Genomic DNA, 25387 nt, shown 5'->3' on the forward strand with positions numbered 1-25387 from the left:
GCCACACCAGTAGAGACCAGTAACACCCTCAGCACTGGCAACTCAAAAAAAACAGGTGACATTAATTAAACAAACCAAAATAAGTGAACTAAACAAATGTACATGTGCTAAAAAAATTTGAAAATAGATAATAAATGTATATTTTAACTCAAAGAAATGTGTGCATTTATTTAAGAATAAAGAATCTGAAATAATAAAATTAAAAGGAAAATGTGCAATGCTGGGGCGAAGTTACTGCCATGTTGTTTGTGGGTGTGGCAGGGTATGCTGCCATCACAGAAGGCAAAAACGCACCTGACACGCAACTTAACACAGTTCAGAGTTGGAAGCGAAGCTTGAATTTCTGTAAATATTCACGTGTGTTTGAAGAAGGAAAAAATGAGTTATTTTTTAAAAATTTGATCATATCTGTTGGGGCAGGTGGACATAAAGATTCTTAAAACCTGAACCTCAGGCTGTGATCTACATAAATTTAAAGGAATTGTGATTTACAGGACTGGTAATGGTTATAGAACAATTTCTTTAGCTTTGGGACTCTAGTAAACCACAGTACAAGCCATACTCCACAAGTAAAGGGAAATAAAAGGACCAATGAGGAAACTTAAGAATCTTGCTGACTACATTTAACCCCAAACTTCAGCAACTTTTTCAAAAAGTCAGACCCCACAACCTCTCAAGGACAGCAGATCTCAATGGCTTTATGAGGTCAGGTGATCCGATATACAAAATGTTCTGCATGTCCGGGTTCCTAATGAAAACCACTGAGAAGGAAAAAATTAAGGCTTGTGTAGATTTTTAAAATCTTTTATTTTACCTAAAACGCTAGGATGATCTCCAAAAGGTTCAGGTAAAAATAAAAAGCAGGCTAGACGAGACAAAAGTTCACATTTCTGATCATCTTCTGATCTATTCTAAAAGCGTTCCCAGTTGTCTCTTAATTATGAATATACTGTTTTTAGCCAAAATAGTGAGAAATTTTGGAGTTGTGGGGCCAATAGCTGTGGATAAACCTTTCCCCTCTTCCCATAATCTATTGTTCTTCTTTTGTTTGTTTTTTTAAACACCCGGTCCTTCTGACTACAGCCCCTCACACCCCTAACCTAACAGTGGTGCAACAAAAATGGTGAGCAATATTGGAGCTATCCAGCCGTACAGTTTTGAGCCAGATGTCAGCTCAGACGAGGAAAACGAAGTCGAACATCACGTGTCAAACTCGAGGCCCGCGGGTCAAATGTGGCCCGCCATGTCATTTTATGTGGCCCGTGGGGGGATAAAAGTTTGTAATTTCTTAGAATAAAAATTAAAAATTGGTGTATCTATTCATATCTAGGGGGAATCAGACTTGAAATATCAGATTGGGCAACTATACATTAGGACTTAAACACTGTCCATATAACCTAACCTGATAGAATCAAATTTAAAAGGATTTATTTTAGAGTAACAAGCAAACATATGTTTTCTATGAAACTGTAATTGTCACTTTACAAAGTTAAGTAAATGAGTTATTTAACATTAAGGAGTAGTTACGTTTATTTTATATTACTTTTATTTAAATGTGTAAGTTATATCTGGCCCTTCAAGGACAGCCCCTATGCTGATGTGGCCCTTGGTGAAAATGAGTTTGACACCCCTGTCGTACATAGATCTAGTTTTCTGCAGGTGGATTCATCAGAATGGAGCGGAGCAGGGAGCTCGTGGACTCCCGATACTAGATACTATGTTACAAACGCAAGCTTTTTCAAACACTTTTTGTATGTTCCTGTTTCACAACAATTTTGATAAATTACTCCGATTCACAGGTGATGATCTGTCATCAGAAAACTGCCACAAGAACATGTTGGAACACCATAAACAATCTCATTGTACTGGGTCTTTAAGACCTAAGACTGTTTGGGTCAAAGGAGCCCACAAATGTTGCTGCCTGGTTTTACCTCGATAGGGAATGTATACTTTGAAGGCAGGAGAGTGGAACTACAATTTGGGAAGAAAAAAAGAAGCCATTTGGTCTTTTGGTGTAATTATACAGTAGATGGCGCCACTTTAACACTTCTATGCATGTTTTTATGCCGGACCCCAGCAGAAAAGATCATTTAAAGAACAAAGAAATACCCCTTTGGAGGGTACTCTCTAAAAACTGCAGCATGAAGGGTTAGTCTCGGCATCGTTGACTGACTGCATGGGCGTGTTTGCGTGTCAGACCGTGGGCGGGCGTGGCAGCAGGGCTGGTCCAGCCCCTGAGGCATAGAAAATGAGAATCTATTGAGCGGAGTCAGCTGAGGCCTTTAAACAGCCTGACAAAGAAGCGCTGGTGTCGCCCCAGCACAGACAGACGGACGGATCTGTTCACATCAACGATCTGCGCTCTCTTGGGACGGCCTCGGTGCGGGGGTGTGCCGCACCCACCCAGCGGACGCGCTCCCGAGGATGCACCAAGGTAGGCGCATAGATGCTGCTGTTTTCTGCCTCTGCTTTAACGCGCCGTGACATTCGTGGAAAAGGACTGGGCGTTGTGCGGGATGATCCCCTGTGATCCGTGCATGAGCAGCTCGTGCGCATTTCATCACTGATGTCTCTCTGACGCGCAGCTGTCTATCTATGGCGTCTCCTCATGACTGTGTTGGCAAACTAAGGGACCATTTTATAGCGGGACGCTCAAATATCCAGGCATACATATTGCGTTTTTGCGTGCCTGAATGCGTGAAGAGTGTCTTTCGTGTCAGGGACGTCAGTGATTTCAGCTTCCATCAGTGGTACAGTCGATGTGCGAAGTCTCTGCGGAGGGTTTTTGTTCGGGCCTGGCACCAGCTCTGTGTCCGATCCCCGACCAAGTCACCGTGACGGACACGGGGCGGTTCTCTCGCCAATGTCTTTTATTGTGGTCTACGTTTGCATCTGTGCGATCGGACTTGAGTCGTGTACGATTGGGTCTGGCCTCTGCTTCTCGCGGGAAGTATGAACGGATCATCCGCTCGGATGGTGCTGATGCTGAGGCGCCTGAGTGTTGCTAGGCAGCCATGCATCGCGGCCTCCACCGGAAACGGCTTTATTACAGCCTGAGGGGGAGAAGTGTTGGTTAAAACAGACAACAATCAAGTGTTTTCCACAACTCTCCTACTCTTTGACAATCACATCATCTTCACAGATAATTAAAAAAGAAATAAATGAATTTAATGAAAATAAATGAGTTTCAATAGGTGGGTGCGAATGTTCAAACAATACAACTTCTTTCAAACCAATATTAACCAGTTGAAATTAATTAGAAATTTCATTGAGAACAGTAATTGGTGGGATGAAACTATTTAAAGATTAAAAGATTTGATGTTTTTTTTTTAGCAATTTCCACTATAAAGATTTTAACATTTTCAAAATGTTTACATATTGGTGTTCTATTGAAAACTGTTACCTAAATCTAAAGATTGCCAGTGTAAATTACAATCCCACAGCTGGTTATGAAATTTGTTCTCCATTTTTGACCCATCACCAGCTGAGCTGTATAGTTACACTTGAGTAGCAGTTTACTATTCCAGTGTCACACATTTATTTAGATAACTTTTTCAAAATTCTGCAATAGTCTGCACTCATAATTACCATAAAATTATTTTATTTCTGTAGATGGGAACAGATGCGTTTTTTAAACTTTAAAATGGAAAAAAAGTGCATTAGCAAGAAGTTTCTTTGGTTTATTGTCAGTAAGGCATAAGTCAGTGCAGGGCATTGTGAGGGGGTTGCATTTAGGTGAACCATGATAATTTATTGACTTCAACCAGGAAGTGTTGGTGACAAAATCTAACCAATCGGAGTGTCTAAAGCCTACATACCCGTGAGACTCACTTAGGAAAGTCATGACCAAGGACTCAAAGTAAAAAAATACATTCATAAACTACCTTGGGACGTACTTAAAAATCAGGCCATTTTAAAAGCAGAGAACAGAAAATCAATGCAAAGCCACTTGCGTTAGGCGGGGTCACAATGGTGCTGACCTCTGGCAGAGTAGATTAGAGCAAACAATGCAAAGATGGAGATTTAATCTGCAACATAAAATTAAAACAAATTAAGCCCTCAAAAGGATAGTTTAGGACTAGCTTGTAAAGACTTCCATTCAAATGATCTTAAACCTTTATTCAATCTCATTGTTTACGAGACGAGGGACAGGAACTGGGTTTGATTTCTTCCTGTGCTTTTATGAAACTAAAGTAAGATGATGATGCAGCAGGGTCAGCCATTACAGCCAGACAGAAGATAAGTGATGGAGGAGGGGTAGAGGTACCCTCCGCCACCACTACCATTAAAGAAAGACTCTTTCTGAGGGGAGTTGCAGTCATGGGCAATGAAAATATTTGGTTTGAGTTTACTGCTGCTCAAAAATAAACATAAAAATAATCAAATTGTCTTAATTAAATTTTGCAGATTTTATTTAAAAAAAAGTTTCTATAGTTTTTTATTTATTTATTAATTTCTTAGATGTCCTTAAGGTATAATGCCTTCGACTTTTTCTAGTTGACTCGATTTATTACATTTTGTTTCCAACCACGGTCAGTGCTGGGTTAAAGTGCACTTTATCCATTAGAGCTTGAGCCTTCCGGAGTTTCATACGTGTTGCCATAAGATCTGGTTAATGCACTTGGATCTGAGCCAGCCTTCGCTTTGGCCTTTAAAAGCCTCTGCTGTCAGGTGGAAGCCAGAAGAATGGAGCCAATAGTGCATGTCAGCTGAGCTGAGTCAAACCGCTGTTACAGCGATGCAACTAATCAAGTGAGTGATTAAGTCAGTTAGTGGGATGCAGCAGACGGAGGAGGGTGTGGTGCGTTTGGAACCTTATCTGGTCTCTGCAGCACAATGTGTGTGTGTGTGTGTCTGGGAGGAGCCTGCCTTTTCACTGAAGATCCTTACAGTAACTCTTTACTTTTACTCCAATTACTGAGCTGGATCACTTCCTCCTGGTAGTGCTGGCTGACTGTGAGCTCTTAATGCTTGTCCTTCCATCTTCTGCAGCTCTGCACCTGCAGCAGCCAGAGCCCTGAGGAATAAAGGTAGGTGTTCCATCTTTATTCTGCCATTTTCAAATGTCCTAGAAAATTCAAACTTTGTGTATGGTTCAAAGCACCAGAATGACTTTTTAAAACAAAACATCAGATTTCCTTTTGTTTGTTGGGAATAATTCTAACCTCACAGCGAGAAGGCCTTGATTCTAATCCCAGCTGGGACCTTTCTGTGAGAAGTTTACCTGTTCTCCTGGTGCATGTGTGGTTTTTCACCTGCAACTCTGGCTTCCTCCCAAAGTCCAAAACATGCTTCATAGGTTAATTGGTGATTATAAATGTGTGGTTGTTTAGCCCTGCGTTGGACCTACCAACCCCGCCTTCACCTAATAGTGGCGGGGATAGGCTCCAGCAACCCCATGACCCCAAAAGGGATGGATTTAGAAAATGGATGGATGGAAAGCATTTGTTAAATATTTAATGATATTAGCTGAATCCATGTTGAGTTTTTATTCTCTCTGGGCTGATGTGAAGCCTGATGTGAAGCTCTGCTCTGGTGTACAGTGTATGTCTGTCTGAAGGCAAAAGCTCTTCTTAGGAAATGTTCTTCATTTGACAGAAATTACAATTTCAAAACTCCAGAGCTCCAAAACGAATATTTTAACCCCATGACAATTATTGATGCAAATATGCGTTAAACCACTTAGCTCCAAAAGTACCTCAATTTATCATCTACTAGAAAGCAAAAACGGAAGCGACATTTTTCTTCTTCGCTGGAAATAAATTCAGACAATAAGGGGTTAAACTAACTCTCAGTGTCTTATTTTGAACACATCAACTGAATGTGGAGCATCTGGAGTCACACACAGAAGTAATCATCCAAATGCCAAATCTCTAGTAAACTTTAGACGGCCTGCACATGTACTGGCTTTGGCAGGGGGACACATTTGGCACTGCAGGATTTGAGTCCCTGGCAGCGCAGTGTTTTTCTCATGGTAGCCTTTGTTACTTTGGTCCCAGCTCTCTGCAGGTCATTCACTAGGTCCTCTCATGTGGTTCAGAGATTTTTGCTCAACGTTCTTGTGATCATTTTGACCCCACGGGGTGAGATCTTGCTGGGAGCCCCAGATGGAGATTAACAGTGATCTTTTATGTCTTCCATTTCTTAATAATTGCTCCCACTGTTGATTTCTTCACACCAAGCTGCTTACCTTTTGCAGATTTAGTCTTTCCAGCCTGGTGCAGGTCAACAGTTTGTTTCCGGTGTCCTTAGACAGCTCTTTGGTCTTGGTAATGTTGGAGTTTGAATGGTGACTGTTTGAGGTTTGAGGACTGTTTAGCCACCTCCTCCCATATAGTTCATGGCCCCTGTTGTTTCATCAGCAAAGCCTTGCAAGTTCCTCTTCCCACAGTCCAAAAACATTGCTTCTTAGATGTGTGTCTGTGGGTGTAGGTGTGTGTGTGTGGATTTGGATGTGTTGCCTTCCAATAAACTGGTGAACTGCTTTGTGACCCTGTGACCCTGGACAGGACTGAGCAGGAGTTGAAGATTGATGATTTTTGCTTTTACTATTGTTATATCAGAATAAAAAAAATCTTCATTATTTCATTTATTGCAGCAGTTTATAAGGTTTAAAGGCTTCCACTCCGACAAAGAAGATGAGCAAATCCCCGACCCCAAAGAGCAGCCCAGTGCAACGGAGCCCCAGTGATGGTGTTCCTGAGGGCCTCCAGTCTCCTCAGCACTCCACGCCAGGTTCTGGACCACAGTACAAAAAGCGTATCTCGAGCCTTCTTCAGAGTCCGGTAAAGCATTTATTTGCCCTTTTCTTTTACTTTGCAGATGTAATAAATAATTCAGATCAGGGAGATCCCTTAGACCTGAGCTGAACTTGATGTCAGAGAAGCAGGATGCTGCAGAAAACGAGTAACACGGACATGAACCCAAAAAACGCGAAAAGTAAACAGATTAAAACCACTGAGCAGCTAGATGTTGCACATATTCTTGACAATTTATGACAATTAAAAAAAGATACAAAACATGAGTGGTAACCAGAGAATAAAGGAAAACTCCAAGGTCAAAGTGCACCAGTTTGCATTATGCGATGGAGTCAGGAGCCAAACAGGACTTCATGGGAGACGACTAAGGAAAGTAAACCATGAAAAACATACAATCCATTATGATAAGCCACAAAGTTTAAGGATAATTTTCTTTGAAAAGATTTTTTTTTAAAAAGCTTGAGCTTTTTGGCAAATCCCATCGGATCAAAAGATTTATGAAAAAGTTAGTTATCATGAGAAACACGGGATAGGCTGGTTTTGTTTTTTTAGCGCTCCCTGATTTAAATCTGTGGAAGGAGCTGAAACGGTACTCTGGTGAAATACACCTCGGTGTGGTTTTTTGATGATGTGCATTTAGAAAATCTTAGAAACAGCTGTCTCTTTTCTGTGAATATGATTTTTGAGTTTTTATCTGATCTGTTTTTGTGTGCAGTCATTCAGAGAGGAGCTGGATGTCCTGATACAGGAGCAGATGAAGAAAGGTGGAAGCTCTTCCAACCTGTGGGCACTAAAGCAGCTCGCTGACTTCATGAGCACACATGGCTCCCCAGCTGCCCTGCAAGTCGCACCATCCAGTACGTTAAAACCCTTAACATGCCATATTTATATAAGTTAAAACTCACATCCAGGTCCCATTTTTGTTACTCTCGTGTGAAAGTGTGGGTTGTCTTTAAGTGATGTTTTAAAAGCCAAGGCTTTAAAAAAAAACAACAACCTGTTTGTGTGTTCATCCTTCCATAAAACTAATAGATCCTGTGGCCAAAATATCAAAGACATCCTTGAAGCTTTATTTAAAGTCCCTCTCCAAAAAGCATGTCAAAAGTGTTTGCAAAATAACAAGGAGGCTGTCTCCATCAGATTTTCTGTTTGCTTCTCTTCCCAGATATGATGATGGTGACACCCATCAATGACATGCACGGATGGGAGCCGGGCAGCTTGGTGAAAGGAGAGAGGCTGATGCGCTGTAAGCTGGCCAGCACCCATCGACTCTTTGACCTCTTTGGCTGGGCCCAGATCAACCGAATCTGTCTCACAGTTAGGTTTTTTTTTTTTTACCATTTGACTTTTCATCTGCTCCGCATTTGCCCTCACTTATGTGCTCCTCTCCGTTTGCCAGCTGCGTGTGAGTAAAGAGCAAGAACACTTCCTCGTGCTTCCAGATGGCCTGGCCTACAGTGAGGTGACGGCTTCCAGTCTGGTGAGTCAGGATTTGCAGCTCTGAGCTGAAATCTGTGTTTTCCTGGATCGTGAACATTGAAATATTTGAAGCTTAGACGTGGAGGTGATGTCTGACGGGACACAGCACTTCACACACACTTCACTAAAACTTGACCCATCGTTGTGTTCATCCTATCCTTTCTGCTTGAACATGAGAATCACTAAGAATCCTGAGGCTGTTCATCAAAATGTCTTTGTCCAGTTGGGCCTTCAACAGTTTGTCCACGTTTGAACTTGAGTGTTTCTTTTGTAATCTTTTGGACTTTTAGTCAGAAAAACATTTCAAATGTTGTAACTAATAAAGTGGACTTTAAATGACTGTGTTGATGTTAAAGCTCCTTGTGGTTTTGTTAGAATGTTGTCAAATGTGTTGCGCACTTTTAAAGGTAAAGGTGAACATTCTGGGGGAGGTGGTGGAGAAGAGCAGCACCAATCTACCAGTGGACCCAGAGAAGTTCAGCTTACACTCGGCCATCTACTCAGCACGGCCCGACATCCGCTGCCTGCTGCACCTCCACACGCCTGCAGCAGCAGCGGTGAGTCAGTGTGGCATGACAGTGCCAGAAATCTTTAAATCCCACAATGGGGTGTCCTTTCTTGAAATAAACCTTTGCATGAGTCAGTTCACAGCACTGATAGTGGACTTTTTTTTTTTTTTAACCAACAGTTAATCTTCACCAGGGTAGACCTTTGTTTACTTGTTCTGTTCACTACTTTCTGGAACAGAACCTCTCAGCGTTGCTAACTCAGAGAGGTTTAGTTGGGGAGCCTTACAATCCTGTCTCTGATTTTGAGGATGATGTAGTTCCTTCAGCTTAAACTGGGACCTGCAGCTCTTTCTGGAAGACTGTGCAGCTGAGAGTGAAGCTGCATGGATCAGCCTCACCGTGGCTTCTCATCAGGAGAACTAAGAAATGCCTCCGTCCATGAAAAAAGATCAGTCACTTTCCTAACTGAACAATGTTTAGATAACGGGATGATCAGCTCAGAAGTGGGTGGAGGAGGATGGAGCATGAGAGCAGTAATGCATCATCAGCAGAAATAGTTTGTTCTGATAGTTGAAAAGCAAAGAACTCCGAAGTCAGAAGTTTTTATCTCATCTATGAATCTTTGCTTCTGTGTTTCACCTTTGGCAATTAGTTTTGGGTTGTGAACAAACAGCAAAGATCAGAGATACGAATGACTAGTCTCCTTTTCAGGATGACTGGGGTCTCCCTTATGGAGATGGTGTAAAGCTTAGCCATCTAATCCCTCCTCCCCCACATGAAGAGGACCCAGTTAAGGTGGTTTGGATACATTAACTTAACCAGGTAAAGCATTCAGACAAGTCCAGCTAGGACGAAGGTCTGCAACCTGTAACGCTAAAAAAGCCAATTGGTCCAAATTCTTACTGACTATAACCCAACGAGAGCCGTAAAATCCCACCTTACCGTTTAAAAAAAATACATTTTATTGATGTTTGTGGGACTATTATTCTATTCATTTGTAAAATGTAGGTTTTTATTTATAAGACTTGAATTATAACAGTATTAAAATATTCTAAATAACTTACTTTTGACAGCAGCACATCCTTTAAAAAAAAAAACGCATTGTGTCAAATAGGATCCTCCTGCATCAGCAGATTTGCTTGCAAGTTTATACTTTTGATAATTTTGCCTCTGAACAGCAAGAAGACACTATTGTGCAGCTTCAGATAATATTACAGTAAGTGCTTTAAACTTATTCTAATAACAAACAGCTCTGACATTATAATAAGCCTTTAATCATCTATTTGCTTAGTTGTCTGCATTTTTTAGAAGTGGTAAAGCGCACAATTTCTCTTAATTTAGTGTAATGTCAGCAGTGGTTAAAAGTTTTTTTACTATTAAAATCACCTCAGTTAAAAAAATCTGAACATAAATGGCCTGCTTCCTCCTTGACCCCAGGATTTTAACCCCAGAGAAGAAGCAGACAGTGGATGGTGGAGTGTGAGCATGAGCCTCTGTTCATTTCCCCTGTCTTCAGGTTTCAGCCATGAAGGGCGGCCTCCTGCCTCTGTCCCACGAGGCTCTGCTGGTTGGAGACGTGGCTTATTATGACTATAATGGAGTCATGGAGGAGGAGGCGGACAGAGTGGAGCTGCAGAAGAGCTTAGGACCCACCTGTAAGGTGAGAAGACTTGTCCAAATGTTGTACTGGCTCATCTGTCTCTTTGGGATTAAGTATGAGCAGAGAGGAGAATGAAGGAGATGTGACTTGCGCTAAATTAATAACTAAAGCTGCTGACTCCTTTTCTTCCCAGCTGAGATGAGTTTCTTTTTCTATTAATGTATTCTAGGTTCTTGTGCTGAGGAATCATGGGATTTTGGCACTTGGGGAATCTGTGGAGGAGGCTTTCTATACCATCTACCACATCCAGACAGCCTGCCAGATTCAGGTATCATGCGCTCACACACAAACAAAAGGAGAATTATTTTATCCAAGATCATCCCTTCAAATCCTTTCGTTAAAAAATAAAATAAAATTCAAACTCAATTTCGCTTCGTACGTAAATGTAATGTTTCTGCAAGCACAGCTACTTTGATCAAAGGACTAAAGCTGAGAGTTCCCTGCAGGTCACTGCTGCACCTTCAGGCTTATTGCTGCATCTCTTTGGCACGTGGTTCCACTGTGGTGTAATACTGCAGTGCTGCTGGTTGGAAATGAACGGAACCAAGAGAAGGACAAATAAAGCCCCGCTGCAAAATTGATGCATCAACACAATGTGTTCTTGCTTACTCACCTTCCTGCACATCCACAGATGATGGTTTTCACTCCGGGAGCCAGTTTTTCTGTTATGATTTTGTACAGCATCGACTTTTGAAAGATTTCTTGTAAACATGGAGTTTACATGGCAGTTTCCATGTGGTCAAAGTCATCTTTAATGCTTTTATGTTTGCATGTGCGCTCTGTCAGGTGACTGCATTGTGTAGTGCTGGTGGACAACAGAACCTTATTCTGCTGGATCGGACCGTCCACAAACCCGTCTCAGCCGGTTCTGTCGGCTGGGCCGGCTCCACTTTTGGACCCCTGCATAAGAGCCGTGTAGGAGAGCACGAGTTTGAAGCCCTCATGAGAACTCTAGATAATCTAGTAAGTACTGCACGAAGTTCATTTTACTTCAGGAAGAGCTGTGTAAAGATATGTACACACCAGGCATTTGACGCGTGTTCAAGAACGCACGTCAAATGCCCATGCTGTTCACACAAAACAAGCAGTGAGGTTCTTCTTCTTCTTCTTCTTCTTCTTCTTCTTCTTCTTCTTCTTCTTCTTCTTTTTTACATTTTCTACTTTTCACTAGCTCATGTCCGCCACGTACGGTTGAAAGCGGTACAAATCTCGTGAATCTTGCTCCAGGCTTTTTCTTTCACAGCTTTATTCCAATTTGTATGATTTGTATTATAAAATTCCAACCGGGCACAAACTACAATTATGAATTTTTCCTCAATTATCAATTTTTAGCTGGTTGGGACTTCAGTGAATTAAAAGGGACGCCATCCATTTGTCACTACCAAATTCAAGTCCCTGATTGGTCAAAGTTTGCAACTTGCAACATCCCTTAAATGGCCATGCATTTTGTACGTAGAGGCCGAAAACGGTCATAAAAACTGACAAAGCTTTGCATAAATGGGAGAGGTTTGATCACAGAAGCCTGAAAGCACCTTCACATGTTTTTACATAGACTTTTCATTGAAAGTGGCCTACATAGACCATAGCTTTACTATTTAGTGCCTGATAAGGACTTGTAATATTTAAGTTCATTTTCTCTTTTGCTCAGGATTCCCTTGCTCAGTTTTCTTCTGAAAATATTTCCAAAAAGCAGGAACATCGAGGACTTAGCTCAGGGACAGTATTTCTATCTCTTTGCCTAGGAAACTTACAGGACCGTCCTTAGCTGATTGTTAGATTGTCCCCCTTGTGTAGTCTTGCTATATCATGACACTTTTGAGTGCTAGGTGGCAGCACTGATCCTGTTTTTGTAGCTGTAACATCCAGAGCTTTTTGTGTTGTTGTTCATTCACTCCTGAACATTATTGAGCTTCTGCTGTTCCTGGTTAATAACTGGACGTCCAAACCCCCTGTTGATAGGCTTGCTGGCAGAGCAAAGGCACTTGATGATGTGATTTCCAGATGGTGCTTAAAAGTAAATGCAGGAAATGTTTTTATTGTGGTTTGTAAGTGAAAGCCTTTTTTGCTGATGTGAATCAGCAGTGGTTGACCTATGAACGGTTCTTAAATACATCTGAAAACAAGCTTTTATTTTGTGCTTCAGGGCTACCGTACCGGCTACGCCTATCGTTTCCCTGTGCTGCTTGAGCGGTCACGGACGCGGAGGGATGTGGAGGTCCCTGCCACAGTGACGGCCTTCCACCAGTTTGATGATGACGGTGTCCATCCTGCTTTGAGGCAGCACCCATTTGTTCAGCGGCAGCAGCAGGAGAGGACACGATGGCTCAACACCCCCAACACCTACCAGAAAGTCAGCCAAGAGCAAGTGAACCTGGGACACCAGCGGACCACTGTGAGGAATTCTGAATTTATGCAATCAGCACAAATCTTCTCTGCTCTCTGAACAATGTTCATCCTTCTGATCTGAAATGAAATTGATTTAATTTTGGTCAGCTGATAAGCATAGCAACTTTTATACACAGAGGTCATCCAAAATGCAGCAACAGCTAAAACTAACAATAACTCACAATGGGCGTTGTAGAAAAAAAGGAAATTTTGATGACCATACCTTTTTAAAGCGACAAAACACTCAAATAAGAAAAATCAATCTTACATGTTCAGTTGGAAAGGAACATAAAGCAGAGTACTGTGCTTTAGATTTACTCATACATACTATAGGAACTGATTAAATACTTTTGAGTTAACTTTGAAACTTTGGCGACATTAGCTCGATGCAGCGCCAAAACATGTGTGATGTAATAACTAATAAGGGTTTGAATTTTGAATAAAAACAACATTGTACTGGATAAAAATTCAGTTCATGGAGTTCTTTTACGTGAAATTTGTGTTGGAAATGTATTTTGTAAAGGATTGTTTTTAATCTGTAGTATCCTGAAGGGAGCACATACTCTTGTTTGAGAAGCTCTGCAGCTGAGAGAGGACAGATAAGCTGACAAAAACAGCATCAAAGGGGTTGTTTTAAATCTGTGGGCGGAGCCAGAGCTGCTGCCCTCTCCTCTCTCTCCTCTCTGCATTGCAGCAGAAGCCCACAAGTCCAGAGGATGCAGCATGCTGCCCTCTGGTGTTCAAACTGGACTATGAAAAATGTTTTAGAAAACATCCGTAAGGACTAAAACTGAATAAAAATGTGAAACAAACTGCAAGATCTTCACTCCATCCACTCAGTTAGTTGATGGACAACGGTTGTTGGTTTTTTATGTTGTTGCTGGGGATTCTTCTGACAGTGGCTGAAGACAGAGGAGGTGACACAAGCTGGCAGTACAGCCATCAAGATGGAGAACCCAAACCAGTTTGTGCCTCTCTTCACCAACCCTCAAGAGGTGATCGAGACCCGGAACAAGGTCCGGCCTTCTTTCGTCTCCCACTCCATCTTTGCCTTTTGCTCGCGGCCGCATGACTTTACCGTTTTGTACCCTTCAGATCCGCCAACAGAATCGTCAGGATATGAAAACGGCGGGACCGCAGTCTCAAGTTCTCGCAAGCGTTATCACAGATGACAGTCCTTCGGTAAACTGCATTCTCCGGACTCGACCCTTTTCTGCTCCTTCCCATCAAAAGAGTGACCTTTTGGTTTTGCTTTCTTTTTTCCTTTAAGGCTCCTGTGACCCCACCTAAAGACCCACCCGAGCCAGAACCTCCCAACCCCTTCAACCAGCTGACGGACCAGGAGCTGGAGGAGTACCGCAAGGAGGTGGAGAGGAAACGGGATGGAGGGACCAACGGTATGCTTCACTCAGATCTACTCACCTCCCAGTTACTGACACAGCTTCTGTAACTTAATCTAGAATCTTGAATGTGAAATATATAACAAATAGGGCTGTGATGACTTAACGATTTGATTCATATCATTATTTGTGGTTGCTGATATGATTCTCTGTCGATATTAGTTCTCTTTGAATGATTCAATGCGAACACTGACCTAAAATCGATCCAGGACATCTTTAGCCAAAGTTTCAACCAGTGGGACTCAGAGAAATAGCTGGGTATTCCTGGTATTGCAAGATAATCAAATGTAAAACAAATGTGTACAAACAAACAAGTAAACAAGAATGAATGTCGAATCCATTCACGTTTTGGTTTGGTAAAGTTCAGCCCACTGTTGTTTTTCCACATCCATAGAATCCAAAGGGAACATTATTAGAACATTCTAGCAGACTGTATGGTCACATGTCTTTGCTAAATTCAAAGTGTTTCAACACATTGGACTGGAATGATGGACTGATCCTTTTTTTCTGCCATCACATGTGTGTTGTCCGCTGTGATGCACTTGGTCATTGTTACACTGTAGTAAAATAAACTTACCATGTCTCAATCCAAATGGTATTTTCCAATATCGATATAATCGATTTATTTCATTTTGAAATAGTTTTATGTTGGTACAGATCGATTCAATTAACAACTTGGCTCAGACAGATTGATCTGGTTGGATTGTAGGAATATAAACCTATTGTTACGCCCCTAAGGTCAAACTTTTTTGAAGTGGGGTTTTTGCTCACATTTAAAAGAAATATATTATATAAAACCAGTAATCTTATAAATGAGGTTATCTCTAGTTCCTGTTTTGTTTTACTAACTTTTTGTAACATAAAGATACTGCTGAAGTGCCAGAAACTCATTGAGTTTTGCTTTATAAAGTCTACACAACATAACCTGCTCTCCTTTTAGTTTTTTTATTATGTGCTAAATAAAAACCCAGAACTTGGATCAGTTCAAAGAACTTTTACCCTGATCTGCTCTGGAATGTGGGCTGCAATAATTTTCATGATGTTCAGAAAACTCTTCATCTTTTTCCTTTTTAACTTTATTTTTTGTTTCTATAGGAACACTTTTTTAAGGCTCTGTTGAAGGAGATGGAATTTAAGTCTAAGTGTAACTAGAAAAGACCAAAACCACATCAGCTTAGTGACTTATTGTGACTAAAGGAGGAGAGCATTTCTTTTCTTTCAGCACCTCCAGGGACTCTCACTTGAACTTCCCCTAGCACAGCTCTAACCTGCAAAGCCCTTTTCTTCTTTACTGTTTGTGCGTGTGCATCCTCATCAAAGTAGGGGAGGAGGTGGAAAATGACAGCGAGTGTCCCCCCTCCAACACCCCCACAAAGGGCCCTTTGCCCGTCCACGCCCCCCCCTCAGGTGAGGCTTGCCAGAGTGACTGATTGGCCGGCCTGCCCTCTCACCTGCTCCTGTGATGCGCTGCTGCAAGTCTGAAGCATGGGTTCATGATGCTGCCAAAGCCCCTTTGCTTTTTTTCTTGATTTATTTTCCATTTTTTCCGAGTTCACGCAGATGAACCTGTCCAAACCTGCCTGCTAATGTACCTGCCGGTAACTTTCTTCCACCCTGGTTTGCAGAAGTGTTTAAGTTCAGATTTATTTAGAGGGTTTCCTGCTTCTCAATCCGATTTAGGTTCAGACTTTGACTAAACCACTTTAAGCTAAGAAGTGGGATCAAGCTGGATCTGCTGCTAGATCAAAGTGTGACAAGAAACAAGCGTCCCTAAAAGTTCATGTTTTGTCTCATCAGTCCACGGAATCTTTGACCAAAACTTTTGTTTTCTCTTTTGTCATCATTAGTTTTCTTTTTGCTAGGTAGTGGCTTTTCCTTTAGCTCTTTCAAATTTCAAACTGAGACATAAAAAGTCTGAACGCCTCTTGTGGAGATTGGATTGTGTGAAGTTTAGTGTTTGTTTTCACAGCTGATTTTATAAACATATTGGATCTTCTCAGACTATTTAATAGCTCCTAACTATTGGATGCTCTTTGGGTAGTTGGTTATTTTTTTTATTACTTTTAATAACTTGAATTAGTTAAACAGTGAGTCATTTTGGTGTAGTCTATTTAATGACCTTAACAGAGTGGAGGGGGCCTGCAGGTCTTCTCTTCTTGTTCTGCTTCCTTTATGACTTTCATGATGTGTTATTAGCTGTGATGCTCAGCTGATCCCTTCTGTTCTTTTCTGTTTCTACATCATTTCTCTCAATGTGGTTTTGTTGGAGTTCGTTTTCAAGCATTTATCAAACTGACATGCCGAAAACTTTGTTATAAAATATTTCTTCGTTCTCTGCATGCAGCAGATTTGTCAGCTCTAAAAGTCAGACTGTGGTTGAAAGACCTTAAAGCCACGGACCTTCAGCCCGTGTGAAATCTATTGTGAATGCTGAAAGAGCTTTTGGCCCAGTTTCTTGATGACTAAAAACCAGCGAGAACCAAAAGTTGAGAAAAATACACTTAATTCCTGTTTTTGTGACCATTAAGTGATTTATTTATATAAATTTAAAAAATCCACAGTAATTCAAGTATTATAATTTTCTTTCTTTGACAATATTAACTTCCATTAAATTTGATAACCACACATACAAGTTCCCTTCAAAATAAAATGCGCCCTGTGTTAAAGACGATCCTCCAGTTGTAGAAGATTTAATTTGAATTAAAGCTGCTATAAACCTGACAACATTGGTGTAGAAGGTAACTTTTAAGATAAATATATATATATATATATATATATATATATATATATATATATATATATATATATATATATATATATATATATCCAATAATAGACCACTCTTATCATAATTTTTCTCAGTGATCTGTCATATTAAAATTCAAAATATATCTGAAAAAAATGTAATTAACAAAAAGAAATGCGCTAAAAACGCTTTATATATTGAAATTGTTCGCATTTTCCTTCAAAGCCAAAGAGCCACAAAGGAGCAGGATGAAGGAGCCGCATGTGTCTCCATAGCCTCAGGTTAAACACTCCTGATCTAGTGTCATCATCTTTATCTACATTAGAAGAAATGAATCCATCAGGATGCTCCCATTAAAAAACAAATCCATCAGTTTCTGTCCCGGATCCAGACTTGTTTCCACATATGCAGATAATCAAAGATGTCCCCATCATCAGTGTTTCAGGAGAAAAAGTTATTTTCTAAATTTATTCATCTACTTTGGACAAACAAAGTTGTCTAGGTTAAAAAGGAGCTTTTTTCGTTTTCCAGCGTGGCAGTATGTGACTTCAGTACTACAGAATTCTTTGGAACCACTGCTCGATCCCTTTGATGCTTTGCAAAAAGACTCATTCAAAGAGTGTAAAAAGAAAAAGGATGGGACAATGTTCCATGTTCAACCATCTCTCCTCCTCCAGAGTCATTTCGCTCTGATCGAGCATGTAGCTTTGCATGCAGCATGCACTCCTCATCTGCAGACCTGTCTTTGCTTAGTACTCTATAATAATGAACCTTTTTTCTTTTCTTTTCTTATCAAAACTTGCAGAAGTGGAGACAAAGACAGACTCTCCCACCATGCAGAATGGAGGCGAGGAGGAGAAGCAGCTGACAGAAGAACTGGAGAAAGGGATGAAGGCTCTCACAACCAACGACACCTCCACGCCTGCAGCTCCGCCCACTAAACCGCAAGGCGGGACTCCGGAGGGCTCGCCTTGCAAATCCCCGTCCAAGAAGAAAAAGAAATTCAAGCCTCCAATGTTTCTGAAAAAGAGCAAGAAGCAGAAGGAGAAAGCAGAGACCTGAGTGCGTCTCTCCGATGCATCAGCCCTCGATGCAGTTTAGTACTTTAGTGCAGCACATGGACCGGATGGCGTCAGACCCAACTCCAGCCATGTCAGACCGTCTTCACAGACACCATGTGTTGTGCTGTACCACTGATTTTAATGTTTGCTGTGGTTCATCTCAAGCAGGTTTCAGAGCACCACTTTTGATTTTCACGTCACCCAGAGTAAATCAACTGTTTCATTCCTGATGATCCTTTCCTCTGTTATTCTTTTGATTTGCTGCTATCCCTTACTTCTCTGTAATGACAGTTGACAGATGCTGATCTGGAGCAGCTGCCACACCCATTTATTTATTTTTACTCCGTGTAGGTGGTGGTGGTGGTGGGGGGTCTCAAAATCATTTCACATCTGTAGATTCACATTCACGCATGTCACAATTGTTACTCATTATAGACATCTCTTAGTTAGCATTTGGCTGTAGCTGTCAGATAGATGTTTCTGGTATAATCTGTGAGCACAAGAGCAGTACACGTGAATGTGTGATGACAGACTTTGTGCTCAGCTGAACGCTAGTTTTGTGGATCACTCTCAGCCTAATGTTTCAGCAGATGAGAAAAGGGAACTTGACAGACTAGCAAAACCTTAATCTGCTTTGAATGCTCATTAAAAAAAAAATCCCAAAGTGATCAAGCTCAACATTTGTGGCTTTTCAATGCAGTAAGACAGTTGGTGATGAAAGACACTGGCAGTACTAAACATTCCACTGTTCTTTATTTTAATGTGCAAAATGACTCTACAGTGACATTTTTCTGTTAGAATCAGTAACTGTTATTGAAATGCTGATGTAATGTTGGTTTCTTGTTATTTTCTATTAGAATGTGTACGTGAGCATCGCAAGTTTGCCATTTATCGGTGATTAAAGGACAAGTTTGATTTTAAGTCGTCTCAGTGTCTTTCCTGGTTCTGGGCAGCTTGGCTCTGAGAATTTTTTTTGTCATAACTGCTTTGAAATTGGAAAAGGCTGCCTCATGACATTTACAAAGTGGACTAGATATAAAGCAGTTACAATGCTTCATTTATGATACTGCACATATATTCCTAAATCCCAGATAAGAATAACACACAATAAGCTAAATACATTTCTAGATACAATAGTGAATTTAACATAGGGGATATAAGGTATGTTTAAAAAAATAAATGAGCTTTTTATAAGACAATACAGGTCAAAATATAATCCCATAGAAAATGGGAATATTAAAGGTGCAGAGTTTTTGTCTGTAGTTTGGGTCACTTCATGAAGATGTCAAAAAACGGAAATTTCAGGGTTACAGCTTAATTTAAAAAAAAAAAATCCATCTCTGCTATTTGCTAATAGAAAAAAAAAGTTCTACCACTGAATATTTTGAGTGTTATTATACTAAATTTTTTGCACATAACAGTATTTTGCTCTTAAATAAAGGAATATAATCTCTTTAAAGAACTTGTCAATGGGATCGATCTTATTGGACACATAGAAATTTGTAAAATAACACATAAATAAATGCTGATTCATAGACCTAAATCTAGGATGAGGGCTTGTTGGTAAACAGTGGGTCGAATACTGTGAAGTCCCAAATGAAGCAATGCAGTAATGCAAAATAAAATATATACAAATTATAAACCCAATTTACAGAAGAGGATTAGGGCCATGGAGAAAGAAAAGAAGGCATAGTTAATTCTGACTTTAATCTCAGAATTCTGAGATTAAATCAAATTTTCAATGCCTTTTTTTTACTAATTAGATTTATATTTAAAATACATATTTTTTTATTTAGATGCAAATATTGAGTTTGTCGTGTTTTCCCGTTTCTAGAATGAAACAAAACAGTTCCCGGTACCTAACTACTCCACTGTAATATGGGGCACCCACAAGAGGGCGCTCTGCTCAAGAGTTTACTGAAATCAGAATCCTGAGTCCAGAAGAAGAGTTGGCTTACGGACAATTCCATTGATGCATTTAGTAGCGTTCAGTAGATAAAGTGCGTTTCAGAGTTTATTTTCGAACACATTTGGTCATTTATTCGTGAAGACAGCATCTGAGGTGTCCGGAGATGGGAAGAAGCAGGAGTCGAACTCCTCCAAGACGAGGTAAACAAGCTGAGATAGCAAGCTAAAGTAGCATTAGCTTACGTTAGCACTTCGGTTTTTTCGTCGGGATAAATAAAACGATGACAAACAAAGCAGTTACTTCTTTTTCAGTTTGAAAAAGATAGAAACGTAGTAAATTGGTTTTATGTAATTTATGTTTGTTCTTACTTTTTGTCGTGAAGTGTCTAGACTAGACAATGATGATGATCCTCATCCTGCGCCAGAGTTTCTAGAACCCGTTCTACGTTTCTGAAGCTGCGTGAATGTCTCCTAATTGCATACAACTTAAAGAATTTTCAATGAGAACATAACATTTAGGTCAGCCTTTAAGTGTCGTGGAAGATAATTTGCGTTATAGATTTCATTTTTGAAAGTTTTTTTTTTGTGTTGTCTCCACTCTTTTGATTCCATACCACTATATTATTATCCAAGAATCACACTTGTGTTATTACCCACAAGGCCACAACTGTCCAAACTTGTCCAAGCCCGTGTGTTTGTGAGATTTTATACATTCAATTTTGTGTTAAGAGAGTTTATACTTCTGTTTTGAATCAATACATTTAAAGTGCACCCTTGAAATACACTGTTGGAAGAGCTTCTTGTGGAGTTATTTTTTATTTTATTTTTTTGCTGTGCTTGTGTAGGTTATGCCATATACTCCAGCTTCCTCACACAGTCAATAAAACATGGTTGAAGGGATGCTCTGAATTTTATCTTTGAAATTTACCATGTGGTTTTTCAGGCTTTAACTAGTTTGATATATACAAATATTAGCCATTAAAACCTTTTAAAGAGATCACATTAAATGTCCATCCATTTATTTTCTTCCGCTCATCTGGAACGGGGTCGCGGGTGCAGCAGACCAAGCAAAGATGCGCTGACTTCCCTCTTCTGGCCACATCCTCTGGGGGGACCCCAAGGCGTTAATCCTTACCCAACAGGACAACATCCTCTGCACAGAGCAGAGAGAAAATCCTGTGGTCCCCACATGCGCAGCAGGAACAGGTCCACCCTTTTGCTATGCGAACCAAGGACGGAAACCGCACTGTTGTTTGTGGATTTGAGGTTTGACTATCGGACGGACTCCCCCTCTCTAGTACCCTACCATAGACTTTCCCTGGGAAGCTGAGGAGAGTGATTCCCTGGTAGTTGTAACCTCTCGCCCCAGTTCTTGAAAAGGGGAACCATCACCCCAGTCTGTCAGTCCAGTGGTACAGTTACCAATTGCCACGTGATGCTGCAGAGACTTGACAGCCAAGACGCTCCCACAGCATCCAGACGCCTCCCTGGGGAGGTGTTCCAGGCATGCCCCACTGGGCGGAGACCCTGAGGAAGACCCAGGACACGCAGGAGAGATTTCATATCTCGGCTGGTCTGGGAACGCCTCCGGGTCCCACCAGAGGAGCTGGAGGAAGTGGGAGACGGAAGTCTGGGCATCTTTGCTTGGACTGCTTTCCCAGAGACCTGATCCTGAATGAGCAGAAGAAAATGGATGGATGGATAATTTTAAAACATTTCAGATATCTTGTTTTGTTTATTTACCCGAAAGAATGTTCATTGTTTATTTACATAAGATCAAATAACCTATAGGTATCATTTATTTCGCTGAATGTATCAACAGGAGAAACTTTCACTACATGTAACCACATTAAAGTGATTTCATGTGAATGCTTGTTTGTAATCTTTCTGTCAGATAGGAGGCGGTCTCGAACTACCTCACGGGAACGTGAACGAAGACGAAGGGACAGAGACCGCTCCCACTCTCGAGACAGAGACCGGGACCGAGACCGCCGCAGAACTCGCTCTCGCTCTCCCCATAGGAGGCGTTCAAGGTCAGTTCACCTTGTGAGCTTTTGATAATCGAGTCATTTTTTTCCCCTTATGTTTCTGATCTTATTTGTTGATTTATTTCCATCATTTATTAATTTTTCATCAACAAACTTGAAGACATTTTTATAAAAATAATAGTCTGTTCCAATGTCTATACTTCTCGTGGTCTCGGGTGATTCCCTGTTGTTGTTTGTCTTTTGGCTGCTCTTCTCATGACTCAAAAGTAAACGTTACTCCAAATGTTCATCCACACTATTCTGGACTGTGGTCACTTGAGGTTCAATCAGGTTTCATTGAAAGTTGCCATTAAGAAACATAACAGAAAGGTGCATTTGGGTTTTTTTTTTTTTTTGGTGCAGTTCTTTAATTTGATTCATTTTGTTCCTAATTATTCCACTCCCTGATTGAAGACTACTCTAATTGTGACTCGCTTGAGGGAGGAAGTGCAGATTTCTATCAAACAGAGACTGTCTGCTTGTAGTAAAATTGATGGGACAGATTAGTTTTCTGGAGTCCACTGCATATGTGGAATGTTTGATGTCCTCCTCCATCTTTTGTTTGTCCTGCAGAACTCCTCCCAGACGACAACAACGCTCCTCCTCTATCTCTCCTTCACGACAGAAACTGGAAGATGAACGCAAAGATTCAAAGGCAAAGTCTGCAAAGCCCATTCAGATCTCAGGTATGAGATACTGAATACTACATGAAGGCATAATATTCCAAAATGATATATCCTGTTGCGCTGGAGACAAAGTTAACAGCACCCTTTTTTTCGTATTTGTTTTTTTGTTTGTTTTACAGCGGAGGACATGCAGGGTAAGACAGAGGAAGAAATTGAAATGATGAAGCTGATGGGATTTTCTACATTCGATTCAACAAAGGTACGATGAAAGTTAGGGAAATATTAGCTTAGGTGTTATGAGCATTATTTATTTGTTATTTTAGTGGTTCCTGCCGTTTATCAGACTGTAACGTGCTGTAAAATAGAACAGAGGTGCAGATAAATTACTCCTCCTCTCTCATGTTGATACAAACCTCCATAATCCATTTCCTAAGTGAACATTCATCAGGAATGACCAAATATTGCAGTTCCACCAAAGACCATTAAAGGCAGGTTGGAGAAGGGAGCAGTTTCCCTTTGACTAACATGTTAAACTATCAGGATTTCACACCAAAAACAATTATTTTTACAGTCTGTTTTCATAGATCTGTTTTGATAAATGTTGCTATTTCCTATTAGTGTTAACTGTGGTAGGATGCAGTTTAAAAAAAAAAAAAAACTGTTTGCACATTTTTAGTAACATTACCTAGATACGGTGTCTCTGCACCTTAAGCATAAGCTTATACACACGGCCTTTGCTTTATTTGATTATGTTGGTGGATGTTGGAGTTTTCCTTGCATCACATCTTTTCCACACGATTGGTGACTGGATGCTGCAGTGCAGCGTGAACTACAGACAGAGCAATCTGCAGTCAATGGTGCTGAGAGCTGACATCAGGAGAGTGTAGACCAGACGTCTGCAATCTTCAACACTTAAGCGGGATTTTGGGTCGATTTCTTACTTGATCACAACCCAGCAGGAGCCACAAAGTCTGACTTCACCCTTTAGAAAAAGAAGTAACTGATTTGTATTGATTTATGCTGTTACTATTATGATAAATATAAAAACTGTTGATTTTTAACATAAATAAAAAGCATAAAGAAAAAATAGCCTTTTTTAAATATGAAATAGTTTGACTTTTAACAGAGATTCACATGAGTTCCTTTCAAAATAAGAGACACTGTGCCACATAGGATCATCTCAATGCAGCATTTTAGTAGTAGGCAAGGTTATTTCAGCAATGAAAAAAACACGTACATTTTTATAACTGTTGTCTTTATGTCTCAGCCAAAAATTCAACAATTAGAACTAACCCTTACCGTAGTTTTTGGAAATCACCCTCATAATTCGGCGTGTTTTATGTATGAATTCTAGCTGTGCATACTGATCTCCAATTTATTTTTTTGCGGCACACAGCGCTCCAGATTCTGTCAAAAATGTTTTTGTACAACTTTGATAAATTACAAACCCCTGGATGGTTTGTTGAAGCATTATGGGTACTGTAGTCAGGCAGGAGCCTGGTGCAGTACTATGTACTGTGATTCAACTGTTTGTGAAGGAGTTGACTGAAGTTTGACTGTTTTGTTTCACTTTATAAATCTAGTAGTTCAAAAATAATTTGTGTTTTAAATGTTAAAAATGTTATTTATTTTTATATTAAACCAGAGAGCCGCGATGCAGAGGTTCAAGAGCCACATGTGTTCAGGAGCCTCAGGTTTCAGGCCCCCGCTTTAGACTGAACAAAGAGCGGCTTCCGCTGCTCATAGGCTGCTTGTAACCAGAGTGTGTGTCATTTTAAAATGTTGTTCTTTTCACTCAGGGGAAGAAAACTGATGGATCTGTCAATGCGCATGCTGTTAACATTACTTTGAAAAGAAAATACAGGTATGCACACAGCACTTTAGCCTTAATCCCTCCCCCCTTTGTTGTCCCACCACACCTTTAATAATATTGAAACATGGCTTTTCTTCAAATGATCATTTAAAAAAAAATATTTGGATGTTAGCAAATGTGTTGATATTCAGATTATTTTAAATGTTTTATTTTAGCATTTTCACTGCTTTGATCAGCTGTAACATACTTTAAACACCCTGCACAGCATTAGTAAGATTTAAAATTTAAAGCTCAAATATCAAGTCATGTCTTTGAAGTTATGTTAAAAAAAAGAGTTGCAGCAATAAATTGGTATTTGCTGCATACCAAACTGCAAGTCTGTTCCTTTACATTTTTATACAGACAATAACTTAATTCTTTAAATATCTGTTTCCACTCATCTGTTTAAATCTCTGCATTATTTGGGATTTGAAGAAATGCAGCAATAACTATAATATGTTTATCTTATCTAAACTAATTCAAAAAAGTAATTCTAATTTTCCACTTGGAGTCCATCCATATAATGCAGCTGCTGATCAAAGCCAAACAGGGTTCAGATATTGAATCTAATTGTGGGGAAAAAACATTTATCAAGAAATTTGTCAAAGAAAACATATTTGCTCCTAATTGAACTGCAGGTTAGGTTCATGGGTTTAGTGACATTTGGTGTAATGTTGTATTGAGGACGGCGTCTTCTCTTTTCTTTACAGACAGTACATGAACAGGAAAGGGGGATTCAACAGACCACTGGACTTCATTGCCTGAATTGTCACAAACATCCTGCTTTTTTCTGTGTTTGGTTTTATGTTTCTTTTTGAAGCCGATTGCTCCTGTTAGACCCGAGGCCCTGGTTTTTCCAGGTGAACACAAAATGTAAATAGTTGCTCCTGCAGGCATTCACAGTTGGTGCTGATGGAGAATTATGTGTTATCGCTTTACGTCAAGCATTGTAATAATAAAGACCTTTTTAAGGACA

The 25387-nt window shown here is 40.2% G+C and overlaps 2 protein-coding genes across 6 annotated transcripts; both read left to right on the forward strand.

Moving 5' to 3' along the window:
• Positions 1-2077: 2077 nt before the first annotated feature.
• Positions 2078-18919, forward strand: add2 (adducin 2). 5 transcript variants are annotated; one of them, XM_023958718.1, is made up of 16 exons: positions 2078-2434; positions 4993-5030; positions 6599-6785; positions 7474-7615; positions 7924-8075; positions 8158-8238; positions 8645-8794; positions 10263-10406; positions 10576-10674; positions 11193-11369; positions 12550-12798; positions 13691-13807; positions 13887-13973; positions 14062-14188; positions 15512-15598; positions 17743-18919. In XM_023958718.1, exons 3-16 carry the CDS (start codon positions 6639-6641, stop codon positions 17997-17999), a joined length of 2016 nt encoding a protein of 671 aa, XP_023814486.1. In that variant the 5' UTR covers positions 2078-2434; positions 4993-5030; positions 6599-6638; the 3' UTR covers positions 18000-18919. The 5 variants fall into 5 exon arrangements, with proteins under 5 accessions (XP_023814486.1, XP_023814487.1, XP_023814488.1 ...); XM_023958719.1 differs by having other exon boundaries at positions 6602-6785; XM_023958721.1 differs by having other exon boundaries at positions 2079-2434; positions 15515-15598.
• A 995-nt stretch (positions 18920-19914) lies between these two features.
• snrnp27 (small nuclear ribonucleoprotein U4/U6.U5 subunit 27) lies at positions 19915-25387 on the forward strand. The gene is made up of 6 exons (XM_004072753.4): positions 19915-20107; positions 21801-21939; positions 22507-22619; positions 22739-22818; positions 24359-24423; positions 25122-25387. Exons 1-6 carry the CDS (start codon positions 20071-20073, stop codon positions 25174-25176), a joined length of 489 nt encoding a protein of 162 aa, XP_004072801.1. The 5' UTR covers positions 19915-20070; the 3' UTR covers positions 25177-25387.

The sequence above is a fragment of the Oryzias latipes genome, chromosome 9, assembly GCF_002234675.1.
Source record: "Oryzias latipes chromosome 9, ASM223467v1".
NCBI lineage: Eukaryota > Metazoa > Chordata > Actinopteri > Beloniformes > Adrianichthyidae > Oryzias > Oryzias latipes.